We start from the raw sequence: 23,276 nt of genomic DNA, 5'->3' as shown, positions 1-23,276 counted from the left end.
ATAAAAAGGCACCATCCATAAGAATGCACTCTAATGTGGCTGCCAAAAAGCAGTATTTTTCATTATGTATTTTATGAATTAACACACATTTAATTCTTCAACACAGTGAGGATGACTTTTATAAGAACTAAATAATAAACTCCTGAATTGTTTGAGAAATTAGCTTGTTTGCATAAGATGAAAAATTTTGATTTATCTTTTGGTCAATGAAGCTTTAGTTGCGCAAAATTTAAGGAGATAATTTTCCCCAAATTTAATCCAATGGAGTCTACTTTAGAACGTTTGCTAATTTTTCATTTCAAAGAAATGTATGAGACCAGGTCAAAAAGTTTAATTAGTGATTAAAGAAGCCTAAATTCAGCTCCTGCCAAATAGGTTTCTTTGATTACTTTTGGAAAATACTGAAGGGTACTCTCCGTATTTACTAGCCTGAATGCATATATAACCAAAAATCATTTGTTTTTCCTCTATCAGCTATTTAAACTCTTAATCCTTGAGGTGGCAGAAAAAGAAGTTACAATCCATTACTGATTACTAATTTTAAAATTATAGCCTTTAAACTAGTCAAAATTTATTACAGTAATTTTTGAGTAATACAACTAAACCCGGTTTTCAGGTGCAATTTTTCATTTAAATCCAATATTTAAATACAAAGTGTTATGTAATAAAGGGAGAACCAATTAATTATGTTAGTTTTATTTAGTATTGCATTGAGGCCCATCATTTTCAATCACTGAGCAAGACTGATGGCAAGTAGGAGAAAAAAATCTTGCCACTAAAGAAAAAAAAAGAAATTTACCTCTTTTTTATGAAAATTTACCTATACTTTATCTCTGTTTTGTGAAAAACAGACCTTTTAAACACATATTTTCAATCTTAAAAAACCTACAAACTACACGACTGCATAAGATGTCAGGAGATCATCTACTCCACTGCTTTACCCTAGGCAGTCTCTGGTAATTTCCAAATATTCATTAAGTCATTTCAGGTACCGTAATACCTGAAATTTATTTTTTTTTGAGGAGTGGCTTGGGGGATGACAGTGAGAAGTGGTGCAATATTCCTTTTGCCACTCTTGACCTGAATGCTTATGCTCCACAGCTCTTGTTTCACAGCTCTTGTCCCAGTTGGGATTAAAGTCTCGAGACCTGTATTCTTGGACCACTTTCCAGCTAGGGTTCACTCCCATAGGCTCATCCTATTTATAGGAAGGCAGGAAGAGGGAATAATGTCCCTCATCTTTGATTATCAGCTCAGAGATCTTAGGTATTACATAAGTAAGGACTATTCTTTGCAATCCAGTTCCTACTACTTCTCTCCTGACTATCAGGACTTTTCAAGCACTTTCCAGATTTTCCCTTCTGTAGGTTTCAAGCTTCGGTGTTGTCTGTTTTTCCCTGATTGCTTCTTTTTAAAGCAGTTACTCAGGCATAAGTAAAGAGTTTTCATCTTTAGTAGCTTTTCCTAGGGTGCTTCAGATAAAGTTGACAGAACTTTTTGAAACAATTCCATCCACTGTTATCCTTAAATTAAGCTGAAATATGCAGATAACTCATGCCACTGTGGTCCATTAGATCTCCTAAATACTCTTCTAAAACATCACTCAGTGACTGGTACCAAAATTAACAGCTCTCTGAGGTATTATAACAAATTAAATTGCCAAGTAAAATCACTCTAAGTTTCTACTCATTAATGATAATTTTATTACCAGTGAGAAGTTTTGAACCAGAATATGATCTTTAAAATTATATTTGATATTTCCATTGAGTTAAAAAGCAATGATTAGGCTCAATGAGCTAGTTTTGTTCAATCAAATAAATCATGTCTACCTAATAAAATTTTATCTATAATGTTCTACTTAAAAAATATTGTAATGAAGTGTTACTTAAATTAAGCTATGTTGTATCTACTATTTCGTACTTATCTACAGTTATTTATCCCAGTTATGAAGAAATTAAGTCTGAATTTGTCACCATTAGTAATTCTTTAGGTACATATGCAAAGAATATTTAATAACTTTTTTAATAACTTTATTGTTGGAGATATTAATCCAGCATGGGCAAATACCAAGTTTTTACTACAGAGAACACAATTTCTTCAAGTCTTCTGAAAACTTATGTGACCCCCATGTTCTCAAAGAGACCCTGTTAATGGTTTACAACAATTTTATGTAGTTGTTTAGGTGCTCTAGGACAAGTGTCATCAGGTTTTGTAAATTTGACTAGATCAAAATAATCCTCAATCCTCTATTCAGACATACTTGTCCTTTTCTGTTTTAATAATTAATTACAATCAAATTTTTTGTGAAGATAAATAAAACAAGGAATCCAAGAAGAAGGAGTTTTCTTCTTCATGCCTCAATTGTCTTGCAAAAAGACAAAATAAAATGTCAATAGAAGACATCATACAATATTTTTTAGTGACCTTGTCTTCTTCCAAAACTGAAAAAACCAAAAGGCACATCAAGTCTAAGGAAGTTTTCATGTGTGTGCTTTTAAAGACATAAACAGTATTTTAGCAGCATTAAGCCTCATAGCACCTAGAAACTCTGGTAAAACTCATTCACCTAAATTAAACATTATGATTTCTTGCACCAAATAACAGAATGATATTTCAGATTTCCCATCTTAACACTCAACTACATTAATTACACTACAATGGGTCTTAGTTTATGTCTTTTGGTCAATTAAGATAATATTTGCCTCCCACATTCACCATAAATATCTAAAATTCACTCAGCTAAGCCTTAAGTTTATTGTCAAGAATGGAAATAATGCTAAGTCTGAATTCAAGTTTCTAAATTATTTTAGTATGATAAAAGCTTAAATGAGCATACTCTTGCATTCCTTGCCCATTATTATTTCAGCTTGCAGATCAAGTCACATGACTTGGACTGAACTGAAAGTAAGTAGCCATATTTATGTCTCTGCGGCTCAGCAGAACTGGGCAGCCTTGAATGGACCCTACAAAGGAGCTTGCTACCACATAAGCATTGGGACTCAAAAAGTTAGTTTCAGATTACCCTGCATATTACACTTCTACTTTAAAATCAAATGTTCCAAATAGTCTGTTCCAAATAGGAAAGGAAGCTTATCAAATCTTCTTGTCATTAAAAACACTAGGGAAAAGTGCTACTGACATAAAATTGTAACCAAAAAAATGGGCAAGAAAAATGTTTGGTATTAAAAATATATAAAGATATAATAAAATTTTATATGACTCCTAACTGTATATATTACTCCTAACTGTATATATATATATCTCTGATGAGTGAAAATAATTCTTTGGCTTGTAAAAATATTTTACTGCATTTACCAGCTTTAAAATAATGTACAATATACAGAAAAACAAACAATTGACTGTTTATTTACTAATAGGGACAAGAGTCAACTTGCATTTAATAAAAAAAATACTCAACCTGTATTTAAAATCAATTATTCCAGCATACAGAGCCACAGCAGAAAGTTTAAAACAAGAATTTCTTTTTCTTCCACAAAACTTGCATTATTAAGGAAAATACAACTCCTCTTTCATTATTGACTCCATCCATTTTCAAGTGAGCTCATTTGAACTGTCAAACTTGAGTTTCTACTTGACTGCACAACAGATGCATGAAGCTGAATACACTATATTTGGGAAAATGCCCATCATTGATAAATCACAAATACTATTAAAATCACTGGAAACACAAATTGAAACTTACAGATGTTCCTAACAAAAAGGATAAAAAGTATACATTGGATAACTTTTGTTTGTTGACTACTGTTCCTTTTTTTCTCCTCCAAAATCTCTTATTTTAAACAACTTGTCCAGCGTGAAAATAAAAGCATGACATGCTAGAACATTGATCATAATTTAATCACTAGAATTTAAAATTTGGAATTAACTCTAAAATTAACTGGCATATCTAAGTTTAAATGTAGCAAATAAGTCTGACGTTCAAGAAGCACTTGGACAATGGTTTCAAGGCACATGGTGTATTCTTGGGGCTGTCCTGTGCAGGGCCAGGAATTGGACTTCAATGATACTTGTGGGTCCTTTCCAGCTCAAAATATTCTGTGATTTTTCTCCTGTTTCCGAAAAACTGACTGTTCTTTGACATTAGGAAATACATAATTTAGGAATAATTTTCTAGCACATTGCCCCATGGCAAAAATACACATACAGTATGTTCATATATATTTTAGAATCATAGAATGGGTTGGAAGGGACCTTAAAATTCCCTAGTTTCAACTCCCTTGCAATAGGCAGGGACACTTCCATAGATGAGGTTACTTAGAGCTCCATCCAACCTGGCCTTGAACACTTCCAGAGATGAGTAGTCCACACCTTCTCTGGGCAACCTGTTCCAGTGCCTCATCACTCTCACAGTAAAGAATTTCTTCCTAATATCTAAGCTAAACCTACTGTCTTTCAGATAAAGACCACTCCCCCTTGTTCTATCACTACATGCCCCCTTAAGGTACTGGAAGGTGCTCTAAGGTCCCCCCAGAGCTCCTCTTCTCCAGGGTGAACATCCCCAACTCTCTCAGCCTGTCATCATTGAAGTGCTCCAACCATCTGATCAACTTTGGGACCCCCTCTGGACTCATTCCAACAGATCAACATCTTCTTGTGCTGGGGCTCCAGAGCTGGATGCAGCACTCCAGGTGGGGTATCACAAGAGCAGAGCAGACAGGGAGAATCACCTCCCTCGACCTGCTGGTCAAGCTTTTGATGCAGCCCAGGATGTGGTTGGCCTCTTGGGCTGCAAGTGCACATTGCCAAGGCATATTAAACTTTTTGTCCAAATACCCCCAGGTCCTTCTCCCCAGGACTGGTCTCAATCCATTCTCCACCCAGCCTCTACTTGTGATTGGGATTGTCCTGACCCACATGCAGGACCTTGCACTTGTCCTTGTTGAATTTCATGAAGTTTGCACAGGTTCACCTCTCAAGCCTGTCAAGGTCTCTCTGGATGGCAACCCTTCTTTCTAGCATTGTCAATCACACAGCTTGGTGTCATCGGCAAACTTGCTAAGGATGCACTTGATCTCACTGCCCATATCACTCACAGATGTCACACAGCACCAGTCCCAATACCCATCCCTGAGGAATGCCACTTGTCACTGATTCCCACTTGGACATAGAGAAACCATTGACTGCAACTCTTAAAAGTGTGACCATCCAATCCATTTTTTATCCACTGAGTGATCCATCCAACAAGTCCACATCTCTCCAGTTTAGAGACAAGGATGTCATGCAGGACAGTGTCAAATGCTTTGCACAAGTCCAGGTAGATGACATCTGTTGCTCTTCCCTTGTCCACCACTGCTGTAACCCCCTTGTAGAAGACTACCAAATTTGTCAGACATGATTTGTCTTCAGTGAAGGTATGCTGGTTGCCACCAATCACCTCCTTATTTTCCATGTGCCTTAGCATTGTTTCCAGGAGGAGCTGCTCCATGATTTTGCCAGACACTGATGTAAGACTGACTGGCCTGTAGTTCTTGAATCTTCCTTATTTCCCTTTTTAAAAATGGGTGTTATGTTTCCCCTTTTCCAGTCAGTGGGAACTTCACAGGACTGTCATGCCTTCTCAAATATGATGGATAGTGGCTTAGACACTTCCTTGGCCAGTTTCCCCAGGATCCATGAATGTATCTTGCCAGGTCTCGTGGACTTGTGCACGGGAACCTTCACGTTCCTTAAATTGTGTCAAACCTGGATTTTTCCTACAGCAGGTGGTTCTTCATACTCCCAATCCCTGCTTTCACCTGCTACAACTTGGGCAGTGTGGTTGAAGCACTTGATGGTGAAGTCTGAGGCAAAAAACCTGAATAAGTCAGCATTCTCCATGCCCTGAGTAACCAGGTCTCCTGTACCCTTTCTGAGAGGACCCACATTTTCCCTAGTCTTTCTTTTGTTGCTGATGCACCTAAGGCAGCTTTTTTTTACCCTTGATGTCCTTGGCCAGATTTACTTCTGCCCACGTTTTAGCTTTCCTAACCAGATCCCTAGCCCTTCAGACAATTTCTCTGTATTCCTCACAGGCTACCTTTTCCTGCTTCTGTTCTCTGTAAACTACCTGTTTGTATTTAAGTTTGTCCAGGAGTTCCTTGTTCATCTATGCAAACCTCCTGGCATTCTTCCATGACTTCCCCTTTGTAGAGATGCATTGTTCTTCAGACTGGAGGAGACAATCCTTGAATATCATCCAGCTCTCTTTGGCCCCTCTTCCCTCAAGGGCCCTAGCCCACAGTACTCTACCAAACAGATCCCTGAAGAGGCCCAAGTCTGCTGACCTCAAGTCCAGAGTGGTGAGCTTGCTGTGCGCCGTCCTCACTGCCCCAAGGATCTTGAATTCCATCATTTCATGGTCACTGTAGCCAAGGCTGGCCTTGAGCTTCACATTCCCCACCAGCCCTTCCCTGTTGCTGAGGACAATGTCCAGCATGGCACCTCTCCTTGTTGGTTTCTCTATCACTTGAAGAATGAAGTTGTCATTTATGGGTGTACATTTATAATACACCTGCATCCACTGATTTTTAAACTGTGCTATAATGATGCACTTCAGGTATTAAAATACAGATGTAGTGAACCCAAAATAGCAGATCACAGTTCAGCAACTAATTACAGATATAGGGGCAGTCACTGTTCAACATTTCAACTGGATTTCATAACTCTGATATCAACTTCGTTGAGCCCTTTAAGTTAATAATTAATTTCATATAATTCATTGATGAACTGCTATGGAATTTTCTAGGAAAAACAAGCTACTAAAATATACAATTATAATTACAAATATTCAACTCCATATAAAGTTTGACAAACAGAGTTCAAAATATCAAAATTGGAAAATGACTACCCCAATACAAGTTAGGACCATTTTCCAGGAAACTTCCTGAGATTCAATATTTTAGTATACATTTTCATTGAAATACCTTAAGCTAAACTAACTCGAAAATGCTTAAATATAAAAAATATTCTTAAAATTATTACTAAAGACGAAGAGCACTTCATATAAAAAAGTCACAGTTGAAAAAGATGCTTACATTGCAACTCGTGTCTTATTCCATCTTTACCTCTGCACAAGTTAGAAATTGTTAACTCAAGTATTTTTTCCACCAGAGATTTTTATGCTCCTATTTGCAATTTTAGTAGAAATTTTTACTTGTGAAATAAAAATAGTTTGAACAAGGCAACCTATGATGAGGAGCTACTTTACAAGAGCACCATAACATTTAACAGAGAAAGACCTTGGTGTCTTAAACAGATTTTGAATAGCAGCAGAAAGTTTTCAAAATACCGAACATTAGGAGAAAAGAAGGCTCAATATTACTTTTGTTATATATAGTAAACAGTTTCCTATCTCTTATGACTTCTTTGTGTTTTTAATTTATGGGAAAACAAATAGGTGTTCTTTTGGATCCTATGCATTAATTTATTTTACTCAGAAATAAAGTCAGTACTGCAGCATTTTCTTCTTTTGGTGTGTTTCTGAAATATTTTTCCTTTTGGAATGTTGGTATATTTTGCAATTTAGTTGCATGAGTATATCTAATGCAGTATGATATCTTTTGATTTTCCAGCTCTAGGTAGTAACTTACCAGTAGTATGAGCACAGTAATTCACATTGTTTCTGTAGGACTTTTCATGAGCATGCTGAGGCAGCCTATTCACATCATCAGAATCTAGAGCTTCTGCAGTGCCATCTGATATATTTAATGGCATGCTTCCAGGAAATTTAGCTGGTTCAAATTTTTTCTTTACTGGAAAATCATGCACTGAAATAGACTTTTTCCTATGTTTCTTGGTAGTATTATGTGGCTTAGAGAAACTCACATGACAGAAGTCCCTGCTTGTAAAAGAGTCTTTGCAACAAACTTCTGGACGACTCTGTGATTCATTTGGCACTCTTATTTGTACTTCATTTTCATTTAAATTAGAGGATGAAAAGAAGTCTTCATAAGAAGCCTCTTCAGTACAATACGACTTGCTATATGTAGTAACTGCTTGCAAGAGCCCTTTAGACCCTGATGCACCCAGTTCTGAGGTAAACTTCAAATTAGGTAATGGTTGTAGTTTCTTCCTCTTCTTGTCTTCAAGAATACTATCATTTTTGTCAACAGGGAAGCTTTTATCCAGTGAACATGTATTTAAGTCTTCACTATTCATAGGTGAATTAGAGAGGCTGTCAATCAAAAAAGGAACAGTATTTAGCTGCACTAATTTTTTGGAAGGAGTAATATGATCGAAGTCCCTGAGAAGAGAACTTTCATTTGCAATTGAAGTAGTCTTGCTCTTTTCATTCTTCTGATTTTTCTTTGGAAACTTTGATTGTTTCTTTTCTAAAGACAATTTGTCATCCAAAGTGTGCTGGATAATCCGTTTCTTTGTTAAACTACTTCTGCTATGTCGTTTTGGTGTTAAGCTTTTTCGCTCACTGCCCTGTGATGAAGAATTCACTGATGCACTTGTGGATACAAGACTATCAGTCCAAGTATCACAGGAGTGTTCTACTACCTCTGTTTTCTGTCTCTTTAATTTCTCAGTTTCCCAAAGATAATCATAACTTGAGTTCAAGCAGTCTTCCATTTGTTCTCCTGCAGAACACAGAAAGTGTTGATATAAATTTATCAAACAAAACAGAAAGAGTATCAATTTCTCAGTAAAATATATAAGGAATTACTGAACCAAAAAAAGGATTTAGCCACTTCTCTGGGTATTATATGGTAAGTCATCAAAAACTAAACAGAAAATGGATTAGAAACAAAGTACATTCTGTGTTGACAAGAATCTAGCTATATCGTATCTCCTTACCTGGTCATTAAGCACCCATAAGTCCTGTTCTGCTTTCTTGAAACACAGCAACAGAGGAACTCACTTTCACTCTTGTATTTGTGGAGAAAATCAGCAAGATTTTACTGATAAAGCTCGCTAAAGTAATACTGGAAACTCAGTAACCATTTCTGCTACCACAGCGTTAGCACCACCTGGTAGCTTTTGCAGTCAAGAAATTAAATACATCATAGTATACCACATACATCGACACAATGTATTAAAAATAATTAGAGTGGAAAAATGTATAATTTCTTGTAGCAATTCTTAAGAAATTATTTTGTGTGCGGTGGTACACAATATATTGATAACTCTTCAAAACAAATTCCTCTGAAACAAGATAATACCTCTGATTATTCAGAATACATTTTTAAAAATCCTGTTGTTCTACAATCTGATAATTGCAATAGATGCTTCTGCTTAAATACATGTTGAGTTCAAAGCTTCAGCAATATTTCTGCAAGCGCTCCTGTGGATTTTAGGGGAAGTCTTGATGTTTTTTGCTTAAAAAATATAGATAATATTTTTAAACATAGGGTGTAGCTAACTACACTAAGAAAAATGAAATATATGGAAAAGAAAGGATCTAACTCAAGTGACAGTTGAAGAGGTCATAAATTCAGTCCTCAAATAAACCTGGCTTCTTGAAGTTTTTAACCATTATTAACCCACATACCTCATATATCTCTCAAGCACGAACAAAAGGGCCACTGTCACAAAGCATCAGAGATGGAAGCTACACTGAATGCTGTCATGGGATGTGGTGGTCTATTCTTAATGTAAAATTACATTGTGCAGTTGTAATGTTGAACGGACTTACTCAAGGTAAAGCTCTCAAATTGCAATGTTCTACCTCATCAACACGTAACTAATTTACAGAAATAAAAGAAGTTTGCTGGCACAGTTACGCTACTTCCAGTATTAAGCTATCACTTTTCACTAACATTGCACAAAGACATACCACGCTGTTTCAGGCAATGGGATAACGCCCCTATTCTCAGCTAAGCCAACACAACAGAACTCCTGTGTGATGTCAACAAAATACAGCACTTCAGAAAAGCACAAGGTACAGTTTACTGTTGGGGGAGAACAGATATCAGGCAAACTTCTCAAGCAGCCCTCCTCATGAATTTGAAAGGCTGTCTTCTCCTTGCATTTCTACTGAGATCAAACACCAGCATGTCTTGAGCTTTTTGCTCATGTGACTGACAGAAGACATGATGTCTGAAGTACATACCCATTGCACACGTGATCAATACTGTTAAGATTCCCACTGATGTAGCTCAACAGACTTCACAATAATCTCTCGTACATCCTGCTAATATGCCAAAACACAGGAACAAACCCCTAATTTTATGAGAATAACTTTATGAGGGTCTTACCTTTCTAACAAATTATTTTAATTCATCTGCAACCATAAAATATTTAAAAAGCCAAATTATTTTTACTCGTGTTATATCTACCTTCAAACCTGACTACTTAAGCTGGAAAACTCATTAGGCGTCCTTTCGAATTCAAGTCTTCAATTGAAAATTTGGAAGACATTTCAGTTCTTGGAGGTCTCTCTCTCATTCAGATCTCTTTTTAGCTTCCCACATTACACTGTTTCGTGCACATGTTCTATACATGATCACTTTTAAGAGCAGAGAGGACTGACAGCATGTCAGGACAAGAAGTCATTAATGGGGAATGGTATAAGTAAAGATCAGGAAGTGAGGCAAGCAATACAGGAGTAAGGCAGAGCATTTACCCAGTGGGATTCCTCATGCTCTATTTTCCTTGAATTCTTACTACTACATACTTTCTTTAGTTAAGAAAAACTAAGATAATTCAGCTTTAAATGCAGAATATACATATATACATATATATATATATATATATAGTTCCCAGTTCAGTATACTTAACTTTCCAAAATAAGATATAAAATCTGTGTATTATTTTTAATTTCTGCAATATAAAGTTGTGTTAGTTACCTGGTAACAATGCATCTTCTGAATTAGTTAAGACATAAGTAGAATGCGGGCAGTCTCCTGATGAACTACTTGGAAGTATTTGCGTCATTTGTGAACCTAGGAATTTGTAAACAATAAACTAGTTAGTCCTATTTGGAAAATTACAGATTTCCATACCATCTATTCATATTTAGAAACAGCTTAGTTGTACGAGACAACTCACTGCTTTACCAACTATAACCATATAAATAATTATTGACTGCTCAGCAGTCTCAAATTTATATAGCAACAAAAAGCTATTACATATTGGTAAGCATTTTTTTCTAGGTAATTGAGCAGCACATTTTTCCAAAACTAAAGAATGATGGTAAACCATTTAGAAATCTTTACAGACATTTCTAGGGCCTGTTGAGGCATTTTACTAAGGACTCTGTCAAATTCTGCAATTATTTTCAAAGCCTTGATATAGTAGAAATGCTTTTCAATATGTTTGAAGGTTTACCTAAAACTCAGAGAAAATAAATACAAGCCACACTAAATTACATTGAGGTTTAATTTTTCATCCATGGATCACTTTATCCTTACTTATATCTTTACTTTCCTCTCACAATTATTTTTCAAATTAGAAACTCACAGTCTACTTGACACAGACATCTTAAAACTTCAAATACTACAGATTCGTCCCACCAAAAGATGTTCCACATTCAACAGTTTTTACAACTCGCAAAATCTAATGATTTAGACTTTAATATTTTCTCAGTAAGATAATGCAAGCACTGAAAAACATTTGAAAACTACAATCTAGATTTAATTCACCCGGATCTGCATTTTGAAATCAACTAAATTTATTCAATTAGGTTATTCAAATTTATTTAATTTGTAAATCCTGTTGTTCAGTACCTACTCAAAACCTGGGAAGAAGGGAAGACATGCAATCAAGTAAGAGATGAAAAAAAAATCTGAAGGTGAGAACATGACAAGCGTGCAAGAAAGTCAGTAATAAAAACAGTAGTAAATTGTGCATGTTCATAGATAAGTAAAATTTAACTTCTTACCAGTAGGAGAAAGATTTTCTCTTTTTTTCTTCATACCCTTCGTTCCTCTTTCAATTGCATTGCATTGATCTTTCATCTTATTAACAGGGCTGTATACAAGTGAACCATTTTCTTCAAATAGTAAAACTGGTACACCCGTTTCTACACAAAGAAATTGTATTTATATATTAATATTTAAATGCTACAACAACTTCAGATGAAGTTTCATGTTTCTTTCGAAAAAACTTAACAAAAAAATAGTTTCCTTATACCTAGCATCATTACAAATGCCTTAACACCACAGACTTGCAAAGAACTCTGTAAAAAATCAACTTCATTTCTCATGGCGAGATGCATAAAACTAAAAAAAAAAAAACCACACCAAAACCCAAAACCCCACAAAGTGCTTGAAAGAAATAACTTCAGATAGTGGAATGTTAGTCAAAAATAGTTCTTACCAGCATTAATTGTTGTCTTTTGTATAGCTAAATCTTTAGCCATCTGGTCCAGTCTTCTCTGAAGCTTTCTATCATTTTCTGGAGTTTTTTCAACAAAATCTTTTGGTTGCATACATTTGTGCTACAAGACACACAAAACTATTAGTTACATAGTATAAAACTGCCAGAAGTAACTATACTTCCTATTTGTCTACCTCTTCGTCACAGTATTTATTATTGGTGTTTATGCTACTTATCTTGAGAGTCACAGATAATTGTAGAAGTTAACATTTTTGAAAGTGAACTTTAATATGAAGTAGGAAAGAACCTAACAGATCTTTATTGCTTGCAGCAAAGCTAAAGCTTTAAAGGTATTTTTTTTAAAACAGAGTTTGTTTGTAGTGGTTTGAGCCAGGTTTTTCCCCCTGAAGCCAAGAAAGTGGTAACCCCCAGGGGGTGGTGACCCTTGGGGTTTGACCCAATCAGTGCTCCTGCAAAATATAAACATATCTCTCCACCGGAAAAGAAGGTGGTACTTGTTAGAGAAGAAGGGTGGCCATGTTGTAGAGGCCACGAGGAGTCAGGGCAGAAGCCCTGGGGGCTTTGCCCCCCCCCCCCAGCCCCCGGTTGGGAGGCTGCAGGGACTCGAAACAGTGTTAAGCTGGACTGTGTGCCTATGGCTGGAGTGGGAGACGCTGGGAGCAGCGACGGAGCAGCAGCAGAACAGCAGCGTCTGAAGAGCAGTGGCAAAGAGCCAACTGATAAGAACCAAGAATGCAGACAGAAAAACTCCTGCAAGGAAAGAGAGAAAAGAGCCAGCAGCAGAAAAGCAGGAAGAGAACCGAGCCAGCAGCAGAGACAGAGTTTGTTGGGGTAAGAACTAAATAACCAAAACCCCCAAACTCCCCTGGAGACTCCTCTGATGAGACAGGAGGATGATTGGACTCACTTGAAGAGTCTTGGAGTGCAGTATGCACTGCTGAGAGGAGCTAGGAAGCTCATGGCCTCCTGAGAGCTAAAGCCAGGACGGCCAAAGGAATGGGTGTGTGTGGGGTGACCTTGGCTCCCCCCACTGCTGCCAGGCTTCAGAGAAGCTGGCAGCCATCTTTGAGTCAGAGCATGGGAGCTCTGCAGAGGGGCTTGATTTCCCCTGAGGATACCAGACCGTCACAAAGACCCCTGTGCTTCGTGATATGACCGTGGTGACGCAACCTTGTCTGGGGTGAAGCAGCCCACGGAAAGACCCCCGTTTGAAGACGGGGGCCGAGAGAGGCTTGGAGGCCTCCCTTGTGTGTGCTGGCAGAGAGCCAGCAACTGCTGCTGCCTGGAAGAGAAGAAGAAAGCCTGCTGCCTAGAGAGAGACCTGCTGCTCAGAGACTGGAAGGGGTCTTTTCTTCTTCTTCTCTCCTGGACTTTTATTTGGAGGGAGAAGAGATTTGGCCCACTGTAAATATTATTGTCATGGTAGAAATAGAAATAGAGTTAAGATCATATGTAATGTATTATGGTATAAGTATTTATTTATTTGTACAGTCCTGTAATATATTCCTTTCCCCCTATATTGAGTCTTGTGTTTTTGTCTGGAAAACCCATCTCACACGGGGTTGAGATGTGGGAGGGGGGCTAGGAATCAGAATTGGATTTTGAGGCTGTTTCAAACCATGACAGCAACTCAATGAAACATCTTCATTTTTTATTCACCAATACAAAAACTGTATTTTAGTATACTTTCTTCAGGTAAGATGCCACATGATCACAGCAATAGCCTATCTTTAAAATCCTATTTAGATGGATAAGTACAGTTTACAGAACGTTCTGAAAATAAACAGTTCAAATGCCTGAGGTCAGAAAGTTAAGTTCAAACTTTAAAGCTTACTGTTCTAGACCTATTTAAAAATAAAAAAAAAAACCACATACTTTTTTGATCAGTAGTGGAAATCCTTCACTAGTGTCCACTGGAGGAAATAAGGACTCATCAACACGTACTCCAGTTTCTTGACACCTGTACAACAAATTAGAGCAGGTTTGCTGAGGTTTTCTTCTCTTAGTTTTGTTTATTTTTAAGAATGAGAACCTTTACTGCAAAAAAAGCTGTCTGAGCCCTGTAATAATGTAACACCAATCCTTCCTAAGTATGTAACTTTAAGGTAACTACTGTAATGCTAAAAAATCACCCAAATCTATACCTTACATGCCAGATATGTGATACAGTTTTTTGTGCTAATGATGCCCTCTAAATTGCTGCTCTGAAACTGAAAGATTCCCACTCGTTATTTTGCACACATTCCAAAGTTGCGGCTGAAGTCCTTCCTGCAGCCACCAGTGTGGCTCTACTGACACCTAGTGATGAAACTGCTAGAAAGTCTGTGGCTGTACAATTATAATCTAATCCTCAGTTACTCAATTCTGAACGAAGAAAAAAGCCAAACTACTACGTGCATTTTTCAAACAAACTAAATTTAGAATTCTCTGGAGCATCAAAAAGAGATATTCAAAACGATGGACTTTTGTGACTGTTAATGAATTCTGGATAATAATCAGCATAGATGTAGACGATGTGAAAAATTACACTAATTCAGAGATTTTGTTGATTCAGAGAAGCTAAACAGAAGAAAATTTGGCCACTAAATATATGATAAGAATTTTTGCATACAATTCTGAATGTAAATGATTTATCATTTATTTGTGAGACGAGTTAAGAATACACAGGTAGAGTTTCACAACCATGGATTCGATACGGAAGTATTAAGTGTTCCTAATTTGGACGCAGATTGTAGCAATTCTGTCTTTTATAGGGTTCTTTTTGGGTTTGGGTTTTGATGTTTTTTAGGTTGCTCACTGTATTTATGTTGAAGAAGATGCAAAAAGATTTTTCTCAGTGATTCCAAAGCTATCACTCATTTTGCATTAAACTTAAAATTTGTTTGCACAGTAGCAAGTCTATGATTTTGTTCACTGTTTTTAACATGAGACATATCTACCATTCTTAGAAAGGAGACAAAAGAAAAGGAAACTAAACAACTTTTTTTAAATTAAAAATACCTTTACTCTAGAGTTACAAGTTTTTTTAAACTTCAATTGTCTATGTTCCACAGAATTCTTGTTTAGACATGGTCAGATAAAACACTATTTATGTTTTGATAATACTAAACATTTAATTGCTTCAGCAATTTTCTAAACCCATGTAAATCTTTGCTGACTATGTTTCTGCATCAAAGAGTTCTGTTGAAAACCATCATTTACTGTTTTCTCTGAATCTGCATCCAGGTGTATGCATGTGATGCTTTCCCATTCTTCTATTGGAAAGGAAAATATACATTCATTTCATATTCAGCCTCTCTATATGAACATTTGTATTCACAAGAGTCTCTCTCCACCACTCCCATTTCTTTTCCTGACTGAAGCATTATTGTCTCTTCTATCACATCTTATAAGAAAACTATTGTATAACTTCAGTAATGCTAATTGCCATCTCTGGCAACATTCCAAATGTAGCCACAATAAAATGCTGTCATTCCATTCCATGAAGTTTTATGTTCTCTTTAATTTGATTTTTGACTACTGCTGAAGTGACAATGTTATGGAAATGTTTACTGTAAGTCCCAAAATATAATAATCATCTTCTCTCTGATATGCTTAAGAAGACTTATGCTTTAAATAGTCTCCTTGACACTAACAAGAATTTTATTCCCTTTACTGTCTTAGCTTCTTAACAGAACTACTTCCACTTCAAGCAGATTCGCTTTTGAATTTAAGCACTGTCACAGAAGTTCTTGGGTTTGGTGTTCCAGGATGAACATTTATTTTACACTGTGGCCATACTTACAAAAATTACTTAGATATTTCAAGAACCATCCACAAACCAATTAAGACCAAACAATAACTAAGATATTTGGTTTGCATTGCACTCCAATAGGAGTCACCCAACCCCCAGGTTTCACTAGACAGTTGACATTTCCTATTACATTTCCTGAAATGACGTTTCACAGCATTTCTGATCATTCTGAGAATGTTCCCCTTGCTATTGAATGGAGCAGTTGGTTAAGCCATTCATGTTCTTTAGCAATGCTAAAACTTCAACTCATAGGAACTCTACATTATTTGCTTACATAGTTGTCAGTTTTAAACTAAGCTTCTATTCACACAGGACAACTATTTTACTGGCACACACTCTTTACATTTTCCCAGGGTTCAACAGACTGTCTTCTGCCTATCAATGTCTCAGAAACTGAAATACAAAGCATATAAAGTCAGGCACTCCAGTTTCCTCATCTTATTACAAAAAAAAATTTGATTGCTAGCACAGACTGATTTAATTTTGTACTGCCTGTGCCTCATTTGCATAACCCTATGACCAGTAAGAATATGTATTACTATCTCTTATGTAAGCTTCTACCACTCCTGACCTATACTTTGCTCGAGGATATGATATTCCCATAAATTCTGCCTACAGTATGCACCAATCTAAGCTGTATGTTCTTCTGTTCTTCTTTTGGCATTTACTTTAAACTAAAAGGCAGAAGAAAAAGATTACAGAGAAGTTCAATCATAATTCACAGCTTGGGTCCTCCTCTGCAACAAAATACCTCTATTTCAGAGGAGGCCCCCACTTCCAACAAACTTCATCTTCTAAGCCGTATACCACGACCTTGCCTTGGTCCAAATATGATACTAGGAATACTTAAAAAAAATACCAGGAAGATGCTAGCCTTCTCTTTCCTACCAAACAGCTTAAGTTTTCCCTCCAGATCCTTTTTCTTGTTTTTTCCCTTTGTTGCTGGTATCCCGCAAAAGTTTCTTGAGGATTTTACTCCTGGATTTCAAAGCTCCTTGCTGTCTCCTACAGTGTCACATATCCAGTTGTCTCTATGTCTCAACTTTCTATAGTGTTCATCCACTCAATGCCTTCCAGCATTGTGGTGGAACTGCTATTATGGAGATAGTATTTCTGTATGACATGTCCGAGACACTCCCCTGTAAGGTGCTCTCATTCTTTTTCCATGGCTGATGCTACTCACCTGCACTTTTTTGAGATTCTTTTTACTATAGCACATCCAAGTCCCGGGGAAATACATTCACATAAATACAATTTTGCTTCACCCGTATTTTTGGGAACTTAAAGTATTTTTTCCTTGGTGTTAAAGCTGGCTGGATTGTGTGTCTGTAACTTCTATAACTGACATCCTTAAAAAAAAAAGAAAAACCCTGCTTCTGCAGAAGTTTCTTTTTATGCTAATGGACTTGCATCACAAGTTTTCTGGTTGTATTGGCCTACAATTAAGTAATTGAAGAGATCGGATTTGCCCCCCTCCTTTTTAAAAAAAAAACATACAAACCCAAAACTTTTGCTCTAAGACTGCTATCTCTCTGGCATATTATAATGGGTATAGATAAGGCCCTCTTTACTTGACTGATATTCTAATTTCCATCATCACATCGATTTATCGATTGGAATGTTTGAATATAACACATGCATATTCATAAACTGTGTTTTGACAAGTCATCTGAAATCTAAGTTAGGCCTCACAAGCACTTTGTAAACTCAAGAGAAGCAGCTCTGGACTAGCAAATTCTCACCGATCGGCTGCATATCCAAATTTTTTTTAAAACTTTTTTTAATAAATTTGACTTTTTCCATATGGTAGAAGAGAATCTTCAAGTAGTGCTGTTCTGAACTTGACAAATGTCTTAAAACAGAAGTACAGAAATAGTAAAATGCCCTTGATGAAATGTACTTTTTCATATGAAAATGTAAGAATTCTATTCAACATAAATATCTGGCCTTCACTGCCTATGCATGCCATCTGAAAGCAAGGAGTAGAACACTGAATAGTTAACAAATGCACTTTGAAACTACTTCAACACATTCATTTTTTAAGAGTTAACATTTTACGTTTTTATGCAAGTAACATGCTTTATAATAGGAATAATGTCATAGGAGTTACAAATTACTCATGGATTTATCACTATTTCAAGTACCTTAATAAAACAGGTTCTGTACTGAAGTTTTTCAATAAAACAATACTAGAATCCATTATCTCTGAGAAAGGCCACATTCATCATAACCATGAGTACTCACTTTTCCACCCAAAGTACAGAAACTGTTTTTACGCCCATCTTCTGTGCTTTTTTCCATGTAGTCAAACGTCCATCCTTGAAGACTACATGGGTCACGTGTTTGTTCAAAGTTTTTGAGACCTGCAGAAGTACAGAGAGCTCACCTGTAAGTCTGATAATAGGAAAATGCTAATGAAACTAGCTACTGTAGTCTATTTTTAGTGTATAAACCATTAGCATAAAAACTTATTCAAAACATTATGATCTTTCCCATCTTTGCAAAAACCCTCAGACAATCAAAACTCAAGCCTCATTTTTCAAGCCAATGCAGGCTAGAGGGCTAGAGTAGCCTTTTGTTTTCAAACTTCTCTAGGTTACTAATTCCAGCTCCCTACTCTAGCTGTATCACTTACTTATGTAGTGCAACATAATTTCTTATGCAACAGCCAGTATAGAAAGCAGATGCCACGATCTAAAGAAATAGCAAATTATATCTTTTATTCAGCAAATAACTCAGGTTTAAAGAGTACAGCTAATCTCACTCTTTAAACCAATTCTCATCAATAAAGATCGCTTTTAGTTTTGAGGGAAGGCTGAAGGTGCCACTAAAAAAAGAAATTATATCTGAATGGTTTAAAAAGTGAGAAATACAGAAAATTAAAGTCAGTACAGTTATATTCCATATCTGATCAAACTGTCAATTATCAGCTTCTATTGACAACTAAGCAATAATGTTTTCAGTTCTAGATATTCCATTCTTCACAGTCAAAATTTCCTTTGTGGAAACTAAACACCCTACACAGAACTGCTTGATCAGTTGTGACTGTTGACATGGTGAGATCAATACAACCCATTTTTTACAGCAGCAGCACCTTCTCAGCACAGCCAAATGTTGCTCTCTCAGCTGCACCACTATACTTGGCTCTCAGCATGCTGTGTCTGTATTTAGCTTTAAGAAAACTATTCAGCTTTGCAAAAAATTTCTGGTGGCAAGCTGATTTATGACTTCTTAGCAGATAAAATCCCATGATTTTTAAGTATCTAGGTATACAGGACAGATGAATCTCTCTTGGAATAAGTTATGACTCCAGATACAATTGCTTACTCACTTTTGCCAGAATCCAGCTGACAGCTCAGGTCCTATGGAGACAGATGCTTGATATATCTTTGTCTCCAAATTACGGAGGAACACCATCTTATACCTCCCTCTCACCTCTCCCACCTCCTCCCTTACCCCAGACATCTTCTGAAGCTCAGGTGAACTTACCTGGAGATGTCTGAATCAACCATCTAGTGAAAAACTAATACAGAATTTAGTTTTCTGACACACTGAGCCAAGCCAGTCTACTATCATGTGCTCAGCCAATAAAAGGGAAGTGTCTGGAATAGTGAAGGGGCATGACCACCCCTTTTCAGTCACAGGGATCTGCTAAATAGGCTCATCCACATCATCTGCCTGTACCTTCCACCATATTTGACTACTTCAATCAATCTGAAGAATTTTGAAGCCCTATGCTTTTGTCATATTTTCTGTGAGAAAAATCTATCATCAGAATTGAATTACAAAGGTCTGATAGTACAGCACAAAAGAACAAGAAATATTTGTTACTTGAGTTATTTATTGAGAGTTGCGTTTGCTTTTATAGTAAAACCAGTTATCTTACTGTTCTGTCACACTCTCTCAGCTTATTTCATACAGAGAGGATTGAGGGAGATCAGCAAGCTTTCTTAATTACAGCAAGATATATCTACACATGCCCACTTAAAGAGCACTGGGAGTTCACACAAGTGTTTTTTAGAGCATGATGTGGGCTGTAAAAATCTCCATTAATCAGTGATAATGTGAAAGAAGGGAAGATGTGAGTTTGACTTTGGTCTCTGGCTGAAATTTTACAGCTGGCAATTAAACATCTTTTGCACCTACAAGTCAACTATATTTGGTATGGAAAAAATCATTTTGACATACACTGAGTCTCTTAGATGTATTTTTACAAGCACTTTCTGGAACTAAAGAACATTTGTGGGAGAGGGAATGAAAGAGTAAAATGTCACAGTACTTGAGTTAGAAAATATTTTACTAATAACAGAGCAGCTGCCTACAAGTTAAAGAAAACAAAACCACCTAAGGTGCATACTTGCAAACCACAGGTTTTCAACACTTAGATTTGTTTTGCCCACAGTACATGGCAAGCCCAATACTTCACAAGAAATGCAGGCTATCACATTAATATGCAAAGAGGTTTCTAGATGTAGAGAGGCTTTAAATGCATTTCCCATCTGTCAGAGCAAGAATTTTACAGCACGTTGGTCTGCGATTTTCTTCCTTCCTGCCCTCTAAAAACTCATACTAAACAGGAATCTACATGACAGGCAGAACAAGCAAGCTAGTGCGTAATTATTTTGAAATAAATAGAATAGGAAAGCTCTTAGTCTCCTTACTTTGGCTCCCATATCAAGAAGTTGCTGTTCAAAGGTTTTTGAGTAATTTTCTGTCCTGTTAGATGACCAAACTTCCACAAATGCCGAAACACCTGGATAAAAAGAGAGAAAGCAACAAACAACTAATAAAGTATACAATATGGTAAAACTGGTTAAGCTGCCTTTCCAATAAAATTTTGCCTCTATACATATTGTATTCACTTGCAAATATATATTTTAGTAAACTGAGTATCAGCTTTTAGCAGCAGAAAGTTTTTGTAAGCATATTTATGTCCCTTAAATTAGTTGTAATTAGGCTAACTTAGAAGTCTGACACTAGTTAAAGAACTTTTCACTTCACTTATTTAAAACACACTGCCAGATTAACAAGCAATGCATTATCTTTACATGACTGCTTACCCTTATCATTATTTAATCACTGCTAACTTCAGGTTAATCAGAAATTTGAAGACAAGTTGATGTAACACAAGTTACAGAACAAAATGAAATAACCACAATAGAATTATTCCTTCCCCAAACTCCCAGAAAACTCTACAGAAATATTACTTAACAGTTTCCCATTGACTTGAAGTTTCACTTTATTTATGTCGAACCACCCAAAATTAGGTACATATAACAGGGGCTAATACAATTTCATGTCAGTTGCCTTATATAACTTTAGGTATTCACATTTAAGTAGCTTCCTTTATCAAGCAGTTCAATGAACTCTTCAAGGAATGAAATCAGCCTTGGTTGAGAAGGTCTTTAAACAACCAAACAAAGTCTTTAAAAAAATCAATACAGAAGTACTGACATAGAGGGATAAGCAAATAAAACTCATAGCAATCCCTTCATTAATTTTAATTTCATTTATGTTGGGCACTAAAGTAAAACTACAGTTTCACTGGCCATGCCACTTTTCCATTTTGATTGATGAATCAGGAAAGTTCCAGAAACTAGAGGCATACCAGTTCACCAAAAACAACTTTACACAAACCACAGGCCAGACAACTCTCAGAACTGATGAATTAAATTGAGAGTTTCAACTTAAAAGGGTCATCCTTTGTAAATATTGCTTAATTGTCTTAGTTACTACACATGCCTTGCTGATTAACTATTAAGTAGTGTCATCTGTCTTCTTTCTAAATGAAAACCAGAATAATGGTCCAACAGTAGAAGTACTTCTATAGATTTACATATTTTTATAATTGCTAGAAATACTTTTGACATACAAGAGAAATATGGAACATAAACCACTTCCTCATTCAGTCCACTGGGAAAAATCTTATTATCAGTACTATGACTCCAGATATACATGGGAACTTAAATCTACTCCAGTGCAGCAGCTGGGTTCATTCTACTACTAGACCAGGACAACATCTGAGAGAGTTGCTTTTTTCCCTTGATTCTTTTATTGTGAGAAACACTGCACTTGCATTTGAAGAGACACTATCTTCTTACAGGAAATATTTTAGAACCTTCATAGTTATAATTCTCCTAAAAAAACACATCATAGCATTTCAGTAAAGGCCACACTAGGAATTTAGAGGGATGCTACTTCAAAGCTCCATGCACCTGCAGGAGGATCAAAGGTATATTTAATGATAATTAGTCAATTTTAGGAAATCAAATATACTCCAACAAAAGCCAAGGCCCTTTGTAGTTTTTGTATAGTTGATGGAAAGGAAAATGAAGAAGCGCTTTTTTCAACTAAAAGAGCTCTGAAATATGAAAACGCCAACTTATGCTTAGAAGGTCTCAGAGAAGTAGTGATCGCTGAGTTGCCATTAGAGGGCAACTTGGCGAGGCAGAAATTAAGAGAGACGCAGAAGGAAGCCAGGACTGACCGGGGCAGGGAGAGCGGATGGCGGCTCCGAGCCATGCAGTACCGGGAGCCACCCCAGCGGGGCAGCCCGAGCGAGGCGGGTCCGGCCCGTCCCGGCGCCTCACACTCGCGCCGGGCCTGCCGGGCACAGCCCGCCTGCCCCGGAACGGCCAGGCCCAGCCGCCGGGACCGGGCGGGTTCGCGGCGAGCCAGAGCAACCTGCGGGGGAGCCCCGTCCCCCCGCCACCGCCGGCCGCGACTGCAGCCCCTCACCCGCCCGGCCCGGCCACTTCCCGCCGGCTGCCCAGCCGGAAGGTGCCGGAGTAAGGGCCGCAAGGAGACGGAGAGAGGGACAGTGAGACCCGCGCCAGCCCGGCGGCCCTTCTCGGCTGCGCCGGGAGAAGCCCCCGCGGGGCGGACGGGCCGATACCTGTCAGAACGGGCTCCATTGGCGCCACAACCCGGGAGGCTCCGGCGCCCGCCACGGTTCAAACTCGCCCCCGCGCCGGCCCCGCCGCGCCTGCGCTCTGCGTGGGGCTGTGCCGGGGCGCTGAGGGGGACCCCGAGGGCAGGGCCTGTGGGGGGGCCGGAGGGATCGACGGCCGCGTCGTGTCCGCACAAGTCGGGGGTGCAAAGTGGTGCGTGCGCCACGCAGTCCTGCTCAGAAACAGGTGTGTGCTCTGCCCATCTTCGGCCCTGCCCTGCGCCGGAGGATGGTTGGTGACAGCGAATG

The 23,276-nt window shown here is 37.6% G+C and overlaps 1 protein-coding gene across 6 annotated transcripts in view; it reads right to left on the bottom strand.

Moving 5' to 3' along the window:
• MCPH1 (microcephalin 1) overlaps positions 1–23,041 on the bottom strand; it is a 49,898-nt gene extending 26,857 nt beyond the window's left edge. For all 6 annotated transcript variants that reach the window (XR_003535359.1, XR_003535360.1, XM_027690268.1 and 3 more), the window contains exons 1-7: positions 22,974–23,041; positions 20,740–20,831; positions 18,323–18,441; positions 14,161–14,245; positions 12,265–12,385; positions 11,828–11,968; positions 7,590–8,585 (exon numbers count right to left, since the gene is read on the bottom strand). Coding sequence is in view for 4 of the 6 variants with exons in the window: in XM_027690268.1 (XP_027546069.1) it covers positions 7,590–8,585; positions 11,828–11,968; positions 12,265–12,385; positions 14,161–14,245; positions 18,323–18,441; positions 20,740–20,831; positions 22,974–22,992 (1,573 nt within the window). In the remaining 2 variants the exon portion in view is untranslated. The remainder of the gene's footprint in view (positions 1–7,589; positions 8,586–11,827; positions 11,969–12,264; positions 12,386–14,160; positions 14,246–18,322; positions 18,442–20,739; positions 20,832–22,973) is intronic.
• Between the last annotated feature and the right edge of the window lie 235 nt (positions 23,042–23,276).

The sequence above is a fragment of the Neopelma chrysocephalum genome, unplaced genomic scaffold (genome assembly GCF_003984885.1).
Source record: "Neopelma chrysocephalum unplaced genomic scaffold, ASM398488v2 Primary Assembly neopelma1_80b, whole genome shotgun sequence".
Lineage (NCBI taxonomy): Eukaryota > Metazoa > Chordata > Aves > Passeriformes > Pipridae > Neopelma > Neopelma chrysocephalum.
This window is presented reverse-complemented; position numbering and strand designations above follow the sequence as displayed.